The 15,240-nt window shown below is 40.9% G+C and overlaps 1 protein-coding gene across 1 annotated transcript in view; it reads left to right on the plus strand.

Moving 5' to 3' along the window:
• Positions 1-15,240, plus strand: part of LOC138489132 (contactin-associated protein-like 5) — a 1,196,734-nt gene that overhangs the window by 207,123 nt on the left and 974,371 nt on the right. The window contains exon 2 of the mRNA XM_069616767.1: positions 11,979-12,089. Coding sequence (XP_069472868.1) covers positions 11,979-12,089 — 111 coding nt within the window. The remainder of the gene's footprint in view (positions 1-11,978; positions 12,090-15,240) is intronic.

Below are 15,240 nucleotides of genomic sequence, written 5' to 3' on the forward strand. Positions count from 1 at the left end.
CTCTTTAATACTCTTCAGTAAACGCACATATGCATTTTTCAATACATTCTTTTCAGGGTTCATTTTAAATACATACATTCTCATAATTTATTTTATTTATTTATTCTGTTATGGCCCAATTCAAAAAATGCAAAAATTATATAGATATAAATAAACTTGAACTGACAGATTTGTTTTCCAATTCGTTATTAAAACACACTGCACACGTTTTCTCAGGCTACAATCAAAGAAATTGGCCTACTCCTTTCATATCGGCATGGTGAACAAAACATCCAAAGTAATGACACATTTGCAATGTAGACATAGGGCAAACACTACAAAGATGTTTTACTGTGTAGTCCTTGCACAATCAACTATGTATATACTTTGCCTTCAATAACCACGTTGTGTTCCAACAAGATTCCATACATTTGTAATTTAAAGCAATAGAACGTACATTGCCCAGCATAATATATATTATGACATGTTATTATGTGGGGCTGAATATTAAGGCACCCAATACAGTGTTCAACATATTTAGCTGTAAGGGTATTGGGTTCCATATATGGTAACTTGCATCCCTAATCCCATACTTGAGCTTTCCACTTGTATTTTGTAAATACAAATCCTAGGGATCCTTTGAGTTTAAATATAAAACATTTATAAAATCCCTGCATTCCCGCATAGAATTGCTTTTTTTTAAGTGTAAAAGCCTGAATCGACAAAGCAAAGTAATTATCCTTAGCAAACCTATTTTTTCACATGCATTGTCATTTTTGGTTGTAGCATAAGAAGAAGTTAACAATAATTCTGCCATTATAATCTGTAAAGGAATCCCTGTATGTAAGTCTCAAAAACATTTTTTTTAGTTGGTTGCTGGACAGCCAGAGAACAGTCATTGTGATTTAATAGCACTGGAATGATGTTCTTGATGGATAACAGTAACACAGGTACAAAAGAAATAAACAACATGTTTTAGATGGAACATGTTAAAGATTCAATCATAGGAGTACTTTTATTGGATTGTGCTTTACCATGGCCCTTCCTGTGTTGGAGTTAGTGATGGTAAAATATACATGATTTGCTCATTCTGTTTTAGCATCTGTCCATTTAGGTACCAGCATTTCTCCTCTGCCAATTGAGCTTTTTGAGAATTGTGTAGTATCAAATCTGGACACATTTACCATCAGATCATTTTCATGTGAATATTTGCAAATGTGATCTACATTGATGTTTGGAGTGCAATGTGTTATCCAAAATAATATATGATTGCTAAATTACACAAGCCATGTATATCCGAGTTTCCACAAATTCATTGGGATATTATTAACCTTATATGAAGACTAATTAAGATTATTTAGATGCAGATTGAATGGGCGGAGGTCTAACCCACACCCCTGTTGAAGGGAAGACATAATTATGATATGCTTTTTTAAAGAGACTTCAGAGTTTCATTTTATGTGAATAGTTCTATCAGTATGAAATGAAATCAGCAATACATGGAGTCCCCAAATTACAAGCTTATAACACAGTTGTCATCTAACTAGATTATCAAAAGTGACTGTAACACCCTAAAAACAACATAAGTAGAATTATTACTGCCCTTCAGGGCCTCATTGACTCATATTTTATTGCATCCAATACGAGACCATTAATTGCCTTATTTGTATCCTTTCTAAAAACGTGTTTGGTAATGGGTAGAAGGTTTTTCTCATGTATATTTATTTCACTTCCTTAAGAAGAAACAAGCACAATATTTTACTTGTCGGATCTAACAATACTTTGGGGGTGATAATTAAATGTACCTCTTCTACACCCTTTTTTAAATATAGGGATATTGTGGGAAACTGTCCAGAAAGTTATAAACTGAATAGCAGTGGCAGTATTATCAAATAATATGGGTAACATGTGAGACCATAAAGTTAAATTGACCTTCAGGAATACATAAGAAAGTTTATCAAAGCCATAGCTCTAGAACACTTTAATTTGTATAATGGCAATATTGAAATTGGGTTTCGAAAAGGACACTTTCCAGCCTACTAAGGGTAAGCTATTAAATGTAAAGTTTTATTTATTTATTTATTTATTTATTTATTTAATATTTGTAGTGCGCCGGTAGCTCGCGAGCCTCGGGGCGCAGAGATAGGAACACGATAGACAGACTGACAGTGAGACGGACATATGAGGACGGGAGGGAAATACAAGGATTCCTCCGGCTGAGGTTAGAACATGTGGAGTATTATTTGAAGATGTGGGTTTTTAGAGATTTGCGGAAACGGATGTAGTTAGGCTCTAATCTTAGGTGGTCCGGGAGATTGTTCCAAAGGTTGGCTGCAAGGGTCGGAAAGGCTCTGCCTAGGCCACTTTTAAGTTTATGTGGGGCTATAGCAATTTTGCCGAGTAGGGATGATCTCAGTGTTCTGTTTGGGACGTATGAACTGATCCTCGTTTTTAGGTATGTTGGTGCTTTTCCGTGGATGCATTTATGGACGATAGTTAGGGTCTTAAAGTGCACCCTATCTTCAATTTTAAGCCAGTGTAGCTCCCTTCTGGAGTTGCTGATATGCTCTGTCCTAGATTTAAGTTTGACGGTTCTTACTGCGTTGTTCTGTATAACTTGGTAGCTTTGTAGGCACCGTTTGGAGGCCCCCAGAAGTAGGGCATTGCCATAGTCGAGGCGTGACAAGATGGTGGCTCTAGCTATGGTCGCGCAATTATCTTCTGATATGAAGGGTCTGATGGCTTTTATTAGACGGAGGTGGTAGGCACAGTTTTTCTTAACGTATAGTGCTTGGGCCTCTGCCCCTAAGGATGCTTCAAGCAGCATACCGAGGGTTTTGACCTTGCCTAATACTGGAATGGGTGTGTCTTTGATCTGAAAGGATGCGTAGGATGTGGGTAGCTTAGCTCGGGCGTGTAATGAGCCAAAAATCATGAGCTCCGTTTTTTTCCCATTAAGGCACATCCAGTTGGAGTCCATCCATTGCTCTACATAACTATAAATCATGTTGAGTTGCTCACTGTCCTTTTGATAATCGCCACTTAGCTCAAATACCAGCTGTGTATCATCAGCGTAATTAGTGAAGTAGGTGTTGATATGGTCAAGAACTAGGCATAAGTACCTCAGGTAGATGTTAAACAGCAGTGGTGACATGCTTTCCCCTTGGGGGACTCCACAGAGGATTTCTTTTTCCAGTGAGAACTTGTCCCCCCAGTGCACCCTGGATATTCTATTTTTTAAGAATGACATTATCCAGCTGGTGGCTTCATCAGAACAATTGGTGGACTTTTTCAGAGCAATCTGGAGTAGGTTGTGGTCCAGGAGGTCAAAAGCGGCACTAAGGTCGAGTAAAATAAGAAGGCCTGTCTTACCCTTGTCCATAATGCCGAGCATTTTGGTCTGGAGATCTAACATGGCTGTCTCGGTGCTGTGGGCGGGTCGAAAGCCAGATTGTTGTGGGTGGAGTTCCCCAAATGTTTAACAACCACAGATTCTGAATTCTACAAGTCACCAAAGTGTTTGACCCAGGTATCACGGAAGATGGAGTAGGACTGCAAAACATATCTTCTCTTTGTATTATCAGACAGCAAAGCCCAAAATGTGAACACACTTTTTTTTTTAAATGTTCAAGCATTTGCTGCCATCTCTCTGTTTTTAAGATATTGTGTATGAACAATTATTCAACTCTTATAATTGTTTCTTGATTTACATTTCAAAATATTGTAATATTTCCAGGTCTAAACATTATTCATAAGAATACATCTAAGAATCTAAGATTATCATAATGTAAACTCCTATATTAAGATATCTAAATCGAAAATCAATAAATGGTACTAAGGAGAGTGAATACATAAAGCTTTGTGTATTGCTGCACTTGCCTTCACCCAATGTTTTGTTAGCTCAGAAAACTTTCCAGGAAACATCCAGCACTGATAAAGGCTAAATTGAGGTTGTACCTAAACAACATGACTTGAAATATTGCTCCGTGAACTAAACATTATTGACAGACACATAAACAAGATGTTTGCCATTTTCAACATTAAACTCCTGTGATATTCTCAAAGAGTTGTGTCTTTGAACATCATTTAAAATTGAAGCAATTAGAAAAACATGATCACTAGCAATTATTTACGTTCGTCAATATCTCAACATAGTTATTTGAAATATAGATATGGTCAAAAGTGGATTTAGCCTTGCTGTTAAAATAAGTATGATTACTGGGAATGTCAACCTCTAATCATTCCATTAGGCAAAACCAAACTCTCTGCCACCAACAACATGGCCCATTAAAAGCCTTGCTCTGGAAATGAAATGTTACCCAATGTTGCTGCAGCAGATGTTGAAGCAAAGAGTTCATCACCATTGCCACAGAGATCACGACAACCTCCATTGAGGTAACCCATGATAATAAAACTAGAATAACGTGTAGAATAAAATCTGATCCTTAAATGTGTATAGATTTGAGACAAAAGGTTTGAAAGCCTAATTCTATTGGGAGGATGTAATCATTGGGTAATAACCATGCCTCACTGTAAGTGTGAAGATGCCCATTAAAGGAAATTGCATAAATATCTCTACAAACACATCATGATTACTGAAATTCATCTTATCTATATCATAGGATAAAGCCACTATTAAAGAGGGAATTTGATGGCAAATGCCCAAAACATTTTTTTCTTCGTTCAGCTGGGAAACCTCAACATCAAAATAGCTTCAAAAGTCAAAATGAAATGATCATCCAACTCTAAATAGTATTGGATTACGTGTATATCACCCGAACATTTTGTCACTGAAGTTTGCATGTTAACCACTGGTGAGGGAATAGGCAAGGACAGTCATTCCATAAACAGTGCCTCAGCGTCTGTATTATAATCAGCTTCCAATTGTTCATCTGCAGTCTCACCTTGTTTCGCCTCCAATGAAAAAAAAATACTGTTTGCATCTTCTGATGGGCGAAAACAGTAGTATCATGAACTGTTAGTACTTAAAACAGACAGCAACATCATACATTAAGATGTGGATTTCATAAATACAAAAGCCAGTTTCACAGAACAAAATTATTATGTTTTTAAATGGTAATTGTGGTTAATTTGTATTGAGTACTGGAGTTTTTCCTAGGCATAATTTTTTCAATTGGAAACTTAGTTCTTACACGTTTCAGCCACAAGACTATAGACTGGGCCTTCCTCGGGGGGTTCTTATGTCATCGAAATGTTATTATACAGATCCTGCAGTCAGGAAATATAGACACATTGTAAGGGGAACATGCAATGTAGCACTACCACTACTCGATCTAAACATCTATGCTTAATTTAAATGGAGTACTGGAAGAACTTTGTAATATTTAACTGATGCATATTTATTTTGGGTGCCTGGCCTCTCTCAGTGTCGGATGATCTTTAGGCAACAGATAGCACAAAATGCCTTCTATTGTTTTCTAACTCAATAGGTGTGTTTCGTAGAGTTCTCCCCTTTAGCAGCATTGAGGTAACTGTCTGCAATGCGTTGTGCTAATGTGTATGCACAAACAATATTTCAAAATAATAATTTTCCCAGAGCAGTTATCGATTCTTCCGTCTGTTCGTGTTGCTCCTGCTTTAAGTGGCAATTAAACATGTATAGTTTTTGGCACTAACCACTCTACCAACCCCTATTAGAGGTTTCCTTGTAGAGTGGGGCATGTTTACACGTTTCTCTTTAAATATTTCAAAATGTATGCCTCTTGACTTCAAAGAAAAATCTGCACAGGATTTGAAATAAAACATATACACAGTTTTAGTGTAATCTGGGTGTGTGATTAATTTGTTTTTAACAATTAGTATCTGGCTGTCTACCCTTTATAGGATCTTTTGCTTACCTTCATGATCTCTGGGATGGAACATGAAGTAGCGTTTGTTCACTCTCTGGCATTGCAGTTCACCTGTAGTTTACTAAGTAGCTGTACACACGCTTAGACTGTTGCAGCCTAGCCCCTTTTCTATCTCTAATGCTGGGATTTGTGTTTCCTGATACTTGGCCAGAATCCTTTTTATGTGTTGGTACCGTGGCATATGGCAGTGGACATATTAAAATGGCTAAACACATTATAACGGTTGTGGTTTTCTCTGGCACACATTCATTATAGTAACCAGTGTTCTGTGAGCTAACGTGCAAGACTTTTCTTTAAAGTCCTACAAAGCTGTGGTCTATAGAAATAGTGGCTTATTATAGGACCTAGCTCAATTTAATCCTTCATTTTAGTCTTGGATAGTAGCAGTATGTCACCTAGTGATCATACGATGGTATAACATGGGGGCAAAACATCTCAAATCCCTTTGACAGATTATCAAAAAAAACTTAAAAACCAAACCCAATATTGACAAGACCTTTTTACAGAAGTGTATGTTGCCCACATAAAAAAAAAAAAATATTCACAAGTCTTTATGTTTATGTTTTATGTATCTACCTTAGTAGTATGACGGGAAGACCTGAAATAATAAAATAGGTGATACGGGAACCTTTCTGCATTTTCTGAATGAGAACTATCTTGTGGCTTTCTGTTTTAAAGATTAGTCTTTGCTCCTATGAATGTTATTTCCATGTATTGTGGTTCCTCCTTTAAAACGCATGAGGACTGTCCATCAAGATCAGTTCATTATGCTGTTTATCTATGAAGTGTGAGACCATAGATTGGGCCTCATTCGTAATATTAACTAACTGCAGGGGGTAGAAGCTATCCTCTTTGGGCCCTAGTCCTAATACCTACCGCATATTCTAATCTAATCTGGAGGAAGAATGCTGCGCGTGTGCCTTAGGGAGACAACATGAATTGTGTAACTGGTTGGACTATAAACCAAGTCACATTTAGTATTTAGACTGATTGTGATCTATGGTTAAGGTTTTGTAAAGATGATTTAATGTTAGTCTTACAAGAACCATATCAACACAGAATAATCTATAATGATACCAAATTAGTATTATACCCCCAAAATGTTTTACGCTTATGAGATTGTTCACGGCATATCATACATTAATATAACTTGTAGGAATAAACAATCTTGAATGTCAAGTCCTAACAGTAAACTCCATGTGACAAATCATATGGGTTATTTAATTATTTAACAATAAATGCTATGTTCTAAATAATTTTAAAATATAGGTTCTACTAGCCGCTGACATTATCTAATGCCACCATTTTTTAATTTTTTTTTTTACATTGAGTCGAAGGGGGGACATCCTAAAAACAAAAAAACTTAAAGAACACGAGGAGTGCTTGTCCTGCACCCTACATGTAACTACCTTGGTGTGTCTGTTGCTACCCAACATGAAATGAACTTTATACATCACATACATGCTTAAAGATGTATTAATTATTTTATATTCAATTTGAATATCAGGCTGTGTATAAGTTAAAGCGTAGGCATAATATGAAAAAATGATGGCTTACTTCTAATGAGGACATTCTTTTTTCAGTCGCCCAGCAGGGCATATTTCAGATGTTAAGGGTCGTAAGGTGAAACCTCTAATATCACAGTGCGTTGAAAATGCCTAAACTCGGATTAAAGAAAGGTACACATGTCACACAGAGTATTTCCATCTGTAGACTCTTCCATTTCTTGTAACAATTAATTTATGCATTTATTTTTGGGATATTTTTAAGGCGCCTATACAACAAAAGGTGTTTCAAGGCACCACAAGACAAAAAAGGGGAGGGGTCCAGGCAGAAAGATACAATAACAGTCCTACTAGACTTTCTAACATTCGGATTGTGCAAGAGCAGAACAAGAAGTGTGAGGGGGAGGGGAGTGCTGGTCTGTGCAAAAACAATTGCTGAGGTGGGAACAAAGAGGCTAAAGAGGCAATTGGTAAATGGAAGCCAGAGGGCAAGTGCCATGGAATGCAGGTACGTGCAGGGAAGGGCGGGGGTGGACAGGGTGGGGGGCTGGAGTCGTGTAGTACTCAGTGGGAACCAGGCAGCCAGTCAATGTGACAGAAGAAGGTGTAAGCAGGGAGAGAGTGAACGAGGAGGAGAAAAGGAGGGTCTTGAGGAGCTTCTGGAACTTAAGGAGATCTGACTCAAGCATGCGAGGGGCAAGGAGAACATTCCAGAGGGAGACTACTGTGGAGAAGAGACATCTACCCCCCACTCTTTGCTTCGAGAAGTGTCTGATTCACAGATAGTGGAACTAGCAGACCGAAGGGCTCTAGCAGGGAGGTATTTACAGAGAGAGAGTTGGAAGAAGCATATTCATAGGCACCAGAAGGCCTTGTGGATGATGCAGAGGGTATTCATTTTTACCCTAACAGCAACCGGGAGCCAGTGGAGAGAAATTAGGGCAGGAATGGTGCATTCCCTGCACTCGAGGCCAAGAATAAGACTCACAGTCCTTTTCTGGATTAGTTGAAGTGGACAAAGGGAGGAATAAGGAAGATTGAGGAAGAGGCTGTTACTGAAGTCAAGCCTAGAGAGGACCAGAGCTCTGGAGATGTTGAGTTTCAGGGGGAAGATGATTGAAGGGAGAATACCTCTGAGGGGGTGCAGCTGATAGTGGGCCTTCTAGGCAAGGTCCGATTTGAGAGGAGAGAAGGAGAGGAATCACAGATGACACCAAGGTTTTGTGCCTTACACGAAGATAAAGGGAGGGGACCCATAGAGTGCTGCCAGAGGGACAGAAGGAAGGTGGGAGCTGGGGTCCGAATGAAAAGGATCTAAGTTTTACTAGCTTCAAGGCAGAGATCATTGGTAGTTCACCATGACTGTATAGCAGTCAGACAGTCAGGGATGAGAGAGGAGGAAGAAGGGGTACACTTGAAGGAGAGCTTTGTGTCATCTGCATAATACTGGAAGTGAGAAGAGAAGGAAGAGATCAAATAGGCCAAAGGGGCAAGGTAGATGTTGAAAAGCTTCAGCAAGAGGAGAGTGCCTTGAGGGATGCCGCATGTGGTGAGTGTGATATTGGATTAAAAAGGGCCAAGTTGAACCTGGGAAGATCAGTTGGAGATGAAGGAGGTCAACCGGTACAGTGCCAGGCCCATGATGCCCATGGTGTCACAGAGCCGAAATGACAAGATGACATGATTCACCGTGATGAAGGCAGAGGAAAGATCCAGAAGGATAAGAACGGATGGAGAGTTAGCATCAAGATTAGCGAGCAAGTCATCATGCGTGTTCAGTAGAGCAGTTTCTGTGCCTCTGGCTGCTCTGAAGCAAGAATGGTGGTCGTGGAGATAGCAAACAGATTCAGTGTATTTGGTCAGTTAGTAGATGGCCAGCTTCTCCGGGAGTTTGTCCAGAAAGAGGGTGAGGGCGAGGAGGGAAGGGGCTGGTGACAAATGAGTGGTTACAGAAATCAGCCAGGGAAAAAGCAAGGGAGGCAATGTTGTCCTTAATAGTTCTGGAGGAGCAGGGGAGCACCTGTTTGGAGGAGACTTTCATAGAGAGGACTCGTCTAGAGACCTCTTCAGTTGCTATGGGAGAAAAGGAGGAGAGAAGTAGGGAAGGGGAGAGAGGAGTCAAGGGAGGAATGACTGCTGGGGAGGGAGAAGAGAGTTGGAAGAGGAGAGTGAGGACATAATGTCCTGAGTTTTGGAAAGGACGTGGGTTGCCAGAGAGGTTCAGAGGGTCAGGGATGGAAGGGTTGATGTGGAGACTGTAGAACGATTGTTGAGTTCCTTGCAGATTTTAAAGAGTTTTCCATAGTTGTTAGTGGCCCCGGAGATGCAGGCTTGGATGTGAGCCCTCTTCTTTGAGTGAATGGAGAGTCTGTATTGCCTTTGGAGCAGGCGACAGGCCAGTTTGTCAGAGGATGAGTCTGATGCCCGCCACTTTCTCTCAGCCACTCTGCACTTGAATTTCAGAGAGGGTAGGTCAGAGTCATATCAGGTGTTGCGCTTGGATGCAGGTTTCATTCGGGTTCTCATGACAGGGGCAAGGATATCCAGGGTATTGGTGATAGAATGGTGAAAATTAGCAAGGATCGAGTTGGTGTGGGAGTCCATGGGATGAGTGGGAGGGGGAATGAAAGTGCCAGCAATGTCAGGCAACAACTGACACTTGCTTCATCTGTTGAATGACAGAGAAGGACAAAGTCATTGCAGAAAGTGGCTTAGCTGGGGGACCAAAGATCCAGATGAGAAGACAGGAGGGAATGGTCAGACCAGAAGAGAGGTGTAGTGAGAGGGTTGGAGATATACATGTCTGAGGGGATGAAAGCATCCAAGGTGTGTCCAACAGAGTACGTCGGACCATAGGGATGAATGATGAGGGAGAGAACATTGCAGAAGACTCTAGTGATTGCCCCGGGAGAGCCAAGGTGAATATTGAAGTCACTGAGGAGGAGAAGTGTGGAGGTAGAGGCAAGAAAGGAAGAGGTGAGGTCCTGTAGATGGTGGCGAGAGTCAGTGATAGGGTTGGAGAGACACAGAGCCTGCAGATGAGGCATTCAAAGGAGGAGTAGGATTGAGTGGGAATGATAGTAGCAGGGATCCAGTCAGGGAAGTTCAAGGTCACTCCGCCTCTAGGTCAGTTTGGCATGGGCTTGGAGAGGATCTTTTATCCCTCAGGCTAAGCAGTGACAGAGTTGGCAGTGAACCACGTCTCAGTGAGGGCAAGAACATCAAGGTCAAAGACTTTGTGAAGGAGACAGATATCAGAAGCGTGTTTGACAGCAGAGCGAGAGTTAAGGGTAGCTAGGTGTAACTTGTTACCACCTTTGAAGGTTTTCTGATGAGGGGTCCACAGACATGGTACATCCATCAGAGGTGGAGAAGGGGTGAGGGGGTGGCCGCTGGAGGAGTGGCTGGAGAAGGGAAGTAGTTGATGAGAGACAGAAGACGCCTATCAAGAAGTTACAGGTTGGGCTGAGAGCCTTGTTCCATGACTGTGTCATTGAGATAGACGTTAATGATGCACCTAGAGGATGAGAAACCCGCCAAGAGTACTTCCCAGCTGGTGTCTCCATTAATGGGGGGCGAGGAGAAATGAGAGAGGACAGAGACTATATGTGGAGTCCATAGGTCTGGGAGGGAATGAAAAAGACGATGTCAGTGACAGTCTGCTGGAAGAAACATTGATGTAGGTGTCAGCGATGGTAAGGCCTGGATTGGAGACCAGGAGATCTTTTTTCAACTTTGTCCTTCCAGGCTTCAAGAGGTAGGTAGGATATGTGATAGTGTAGCAGTTAGAGTAAATAGGTGAGATGGAGAGCACCATGGATGGAGGGAGAGGGCAAAAAGATGGAAAGAAAGAAGGGAAAGGGACGGGGAACTGCACAAAGCACAATGAAGTCTCCAGTCGGTCTAGCAGCAGACAGATGCTGATAGACATGAGCAGAAAGTGCTCATAAAGGACTCTTCAGTGCCACATCTGGAGAGTCAGTCCGTTCTTCTAATGGGACAGATGCACAGATGCAGCGGACGAAGGCCTTAGGTTCATAAGGCATTGATGCTTGATAGGGTTGTAATAGGGGTTGCAGTAATGAACATCTGGGAACCCTCAGGTTGCAGTATGCTTCCACCTATTCCGATGTAATGCAACCTACCCTTATTCAAATACAGTAGTGTAAAGTAATGTATGTTTTAGTGGTACATGTTTTGTGATTGTCTTGATTTTTGTACAGCACATCATATGCAGTGTGGTAAAGTTATAATGACCCCTATAGAGAAGGCACATGATGATACATTCTGTGATACATGATGATACATTCTATCTTTCCATCCACACGCAAGGAACTCAGTGGGCCGACTACATGTAATTTATGGAGCAGTGACTGCATTGATAATGCACCAATGACCTGTCACTGTGGTTACTTGTATGTCTGTACTTGTCATTTCTAATGGCCTGGCCTCGCCAAGCCAAAACAATATAATGAACTTGGTAATCATTGTTAATCCAGTGACAGCATAACACTGGATACTGTACTCATGCCGGCGGATTCTTCTATTTTCATAATATGAATGTCACAGAAGCAGTGACCATTATTTTCTGACAGTATATTTTTGTCTTCTATTTTGTCTGTAGATAACTGTGATGATCCACTTGTGGCTTCCCTGCCATCATCTGCATTTCTGAGCTCATCAGAACTATTCGGAATTCACAGCCCAAGCTTTGCAAAGCTCAACAGAAGAGATGGTAAGAGCTCTGTCTAGGATGTGTACCACTTGCATATATCGTTCAAATGAAGTTTGTGCATGGGTAGAGTGGACAGGGCTTCTTGTGAAAACATATCCTTTATACAACAATGCCTTATTTGTTATCAGAGTTTCCAGAAAGTAAGCAATAGGAGAATAGGAAGCTAAATAAATATATATATCTAGATAAGGAAATAGAGTACAACATATATCGCTAGCTAGATAGGCAATTAGAAAATAAGTGCAAGAAAGTGCAAGTGCACAAAAGGAAGGCGCAGAGACATATAGGGAGCGAAACATGCGAGACAACATGAGAGAGCGAGAGAGGGAGAGAGAGAGAGAGAGAGTGAGTGAGCGAGGGAGAGAAATAGGAACAGAGTATTATAAAAATAGAGACACAGACAGATACACAGAAATAGAGTGATCAAGCATTCCTTTGTCTAAGGGCTTCATCACGAGTTTGGCGGTAACCCTTAAATCCGGCTTTAGTGCTATTACCGCCAGATTTAAGGGTCTGCCAAATCAGGGCTTCGGCGGATTTCTCCCCAGCTCTGAGCCGGGGGGAAATCCGCAAAAAATGTGTGCTCATACTGCTGACAGGAAATCCACCGGCGGTATGAGCGCAAAATTTCCCCATTGAGCCCAATGGTGAATGGGGCATTCCCGAATAGGCTCAATGGGGAATTGGGACTTCCAATACCGCCAAACCCGTGATCCGGTGCTAATAGCACCGGGGGGGTTGGCGGTAGGGCAGATAGCACCAGCACTATTAGCGCCGGCGTTACCACCCAACTCGTGATGAGGCCCTAAGTCATTAGGATTAAAGTGCATGTGTTGTCTATTTCAAAACATCTAATACTTAGCTAAAGCATGTACTACTTGGAAGTGTGATTCGTTTCTTGGGGACCTGTGTATCAAATCAACCTTCTGCCATACTGCAAGAAAACATCTCATAGACAAGGATGTCTACGCTGTGGGGGTGACACAATCAAATAAATGTATCAGAAATGTTATTTTATTAAAGCAGCACCACTGCCATATCTTGAACAATCATAATATAAGCATTCCCAGTGGGAAACACTACTAATTATTTTAGAGAAAGTGAATGTAACGTCCCCCACTTGATTATACAGCACTCACATGTGTTCCACGTAGACCGTCTCCTTGCACTCAGAAGCTGTTTTCTAGGCTTATAATTTAAGACGTTTTATTTTTTTAATCTAAGATGCTTGTGAAAGTTTATTCGTTAAAGTTTTGAAAGTATTATTTCATCTTTGATGGAATGTTTTAGGCACTTTAAATGACAAACAATCTTGAAGAAATGGTCTTGAATTATCAAGTACCTGGTGTGTTCCCAATGTTCTCTGATCACAGCCCTTCCCTAAGCCTCCTTTTCTCATGCATCTTCCCTGTGTAGTGTGGAGCAAGGAGAGCTTCACTAGATGTCATTCTTGAATTTTCTCTACAGTCATCCTTGGTGAAACATTTCCAAAATAACAGACATAGTAACCCCAAACAGCCATAGACATACACACTCCACCTAAGTTGGCAGTAATGCTTTGTAAGTGCTGATGATGTGGTATTCTTCTGTGTGTACTTTTAATTAGTTTGAACATGAGTGCAGTACAGTTGGAGGTGTATAGTCATATAAAAAGGCACAGCACACCTATTGCAAGGAGAACAAGGTTTACTTTCACAAAAATACCAGTACGTGCCTGCAGAAATCTCTGCTGCCACAAAGTGCTCCGACAAAAAAAGCATGAGCAATGGGTTTTAGAGATAAAAAGCATTACAAGTGATGCACATCATATAGGTTTCAAATCCAGGTAGCTGGATGGTGCAACTTTATCCATATATAGCCTGCTCCATACGGGATGTCAGGTGATTGGTCCCAGCTTCTTCTGTCCATCTCCTTCCACGTGGGGATCCTCTTCTTCTGTCATCAAATGCAGACACTCTGATTGGCAATTTGGTTACACAATTCATTATTTCATAGCTCCTCGGTGCACCTGGTACCGGTACTGGGACATGAGCGATTACGTTTGCACATTTCAGTGCCTTTGGCACAAATGGTACCGTGACCTATTGACTCCACTGTGTTGTATGAGCACTTAATTCGGACCCGTCTCACGAGCATGCATCATAATAAGGGTATTCGCCATGGCGAGAAACAATCATAGTCTGTGGAATCTTCTGGAATGTTTCCTTACATTTAATCTAATTCTGATAGGCATTATTCCATCTACTCAAATGTCAGACATGTTTTTTACAGTTCCTGCAGCTTTGCAAAGACTTTGATGAACTTGTAATAAAAGAAAATGGAGGCATAAAAAATAGTGCAGGTGATACTTCGCTATTTTTCAGTATTTCTATGGTGTTTACAAGGACCTTCTTAGTTTTGATTGCACCGTCACAGCAACCATTCTATATGTCAGTTATACTTGAAAAAACATCATGTTTCATATTTCAGGGTATGTACCTTTGCTATAATGATGATAACATCCATACATACTTTGGCATTGTATTCCTTGAAATCTTTACAGGTGACAAAATGGCATCTTGGAAGTAGTGCAACCCCATACCTCCAAATAGTTTGTGAATCAGCCACTAAAGAAATGTGTCGACCAGGTGCTAAGCCAAAAGACATACATAAATAATGTTATGCAACTTAGTGGGCGATGAACAATGTTCAATGCTTGGAGTTCTTGCACAGTTCTATTTCACAGTAACATGATGATAGATCCACTGTGGAAAAACTGTTGCTTGATCTATGGCATTAACATTTCTCTAATATTGGGTAAATCATGTCCGTCTACTGTGATGATTCATGGGATCTCGTCACTTCTCCCCAGGAGAAACCCTACCTGTGAGGCTAGGGAGGTGAGGATGCTACCCAATATTCCTCCTAGGGGTGGTGGAATGTGGCATCTCACCGCGAAAGATTCCCCTCATGGGGATAACTACTCCTGTTCTGTGATGTAACTCCCTACTCCTCCTACCCTTGAGGCCATTCAACCCTTCAGGACTTTAGATGACCAAAACGGGAACACTACTTTTTGTTACTGCAATGTTCACTCTTTACCTCGTTTAAATCCACCAAGACGAGGAAGATTGAAAGGAACATAGAAAGTAATATTGAGTCATCTCCTATA

Source organism: Ambystoma mexicanum, chromosome 9 (genome assembly GCF_040938575.1).
Source record: "Ambystoma mexicanum isolate Mex_15411 chromosome 9, UKY_AmexF1_1, whole genome shotgun sequence".
Taxonomy (NCBI): domain Eukaryota; kingdom Metazoa; phylum Chordata; class Amphibia; order Caudata; family Ambystomatidae; genus Ambystoma; species Ambystoma mexicanum.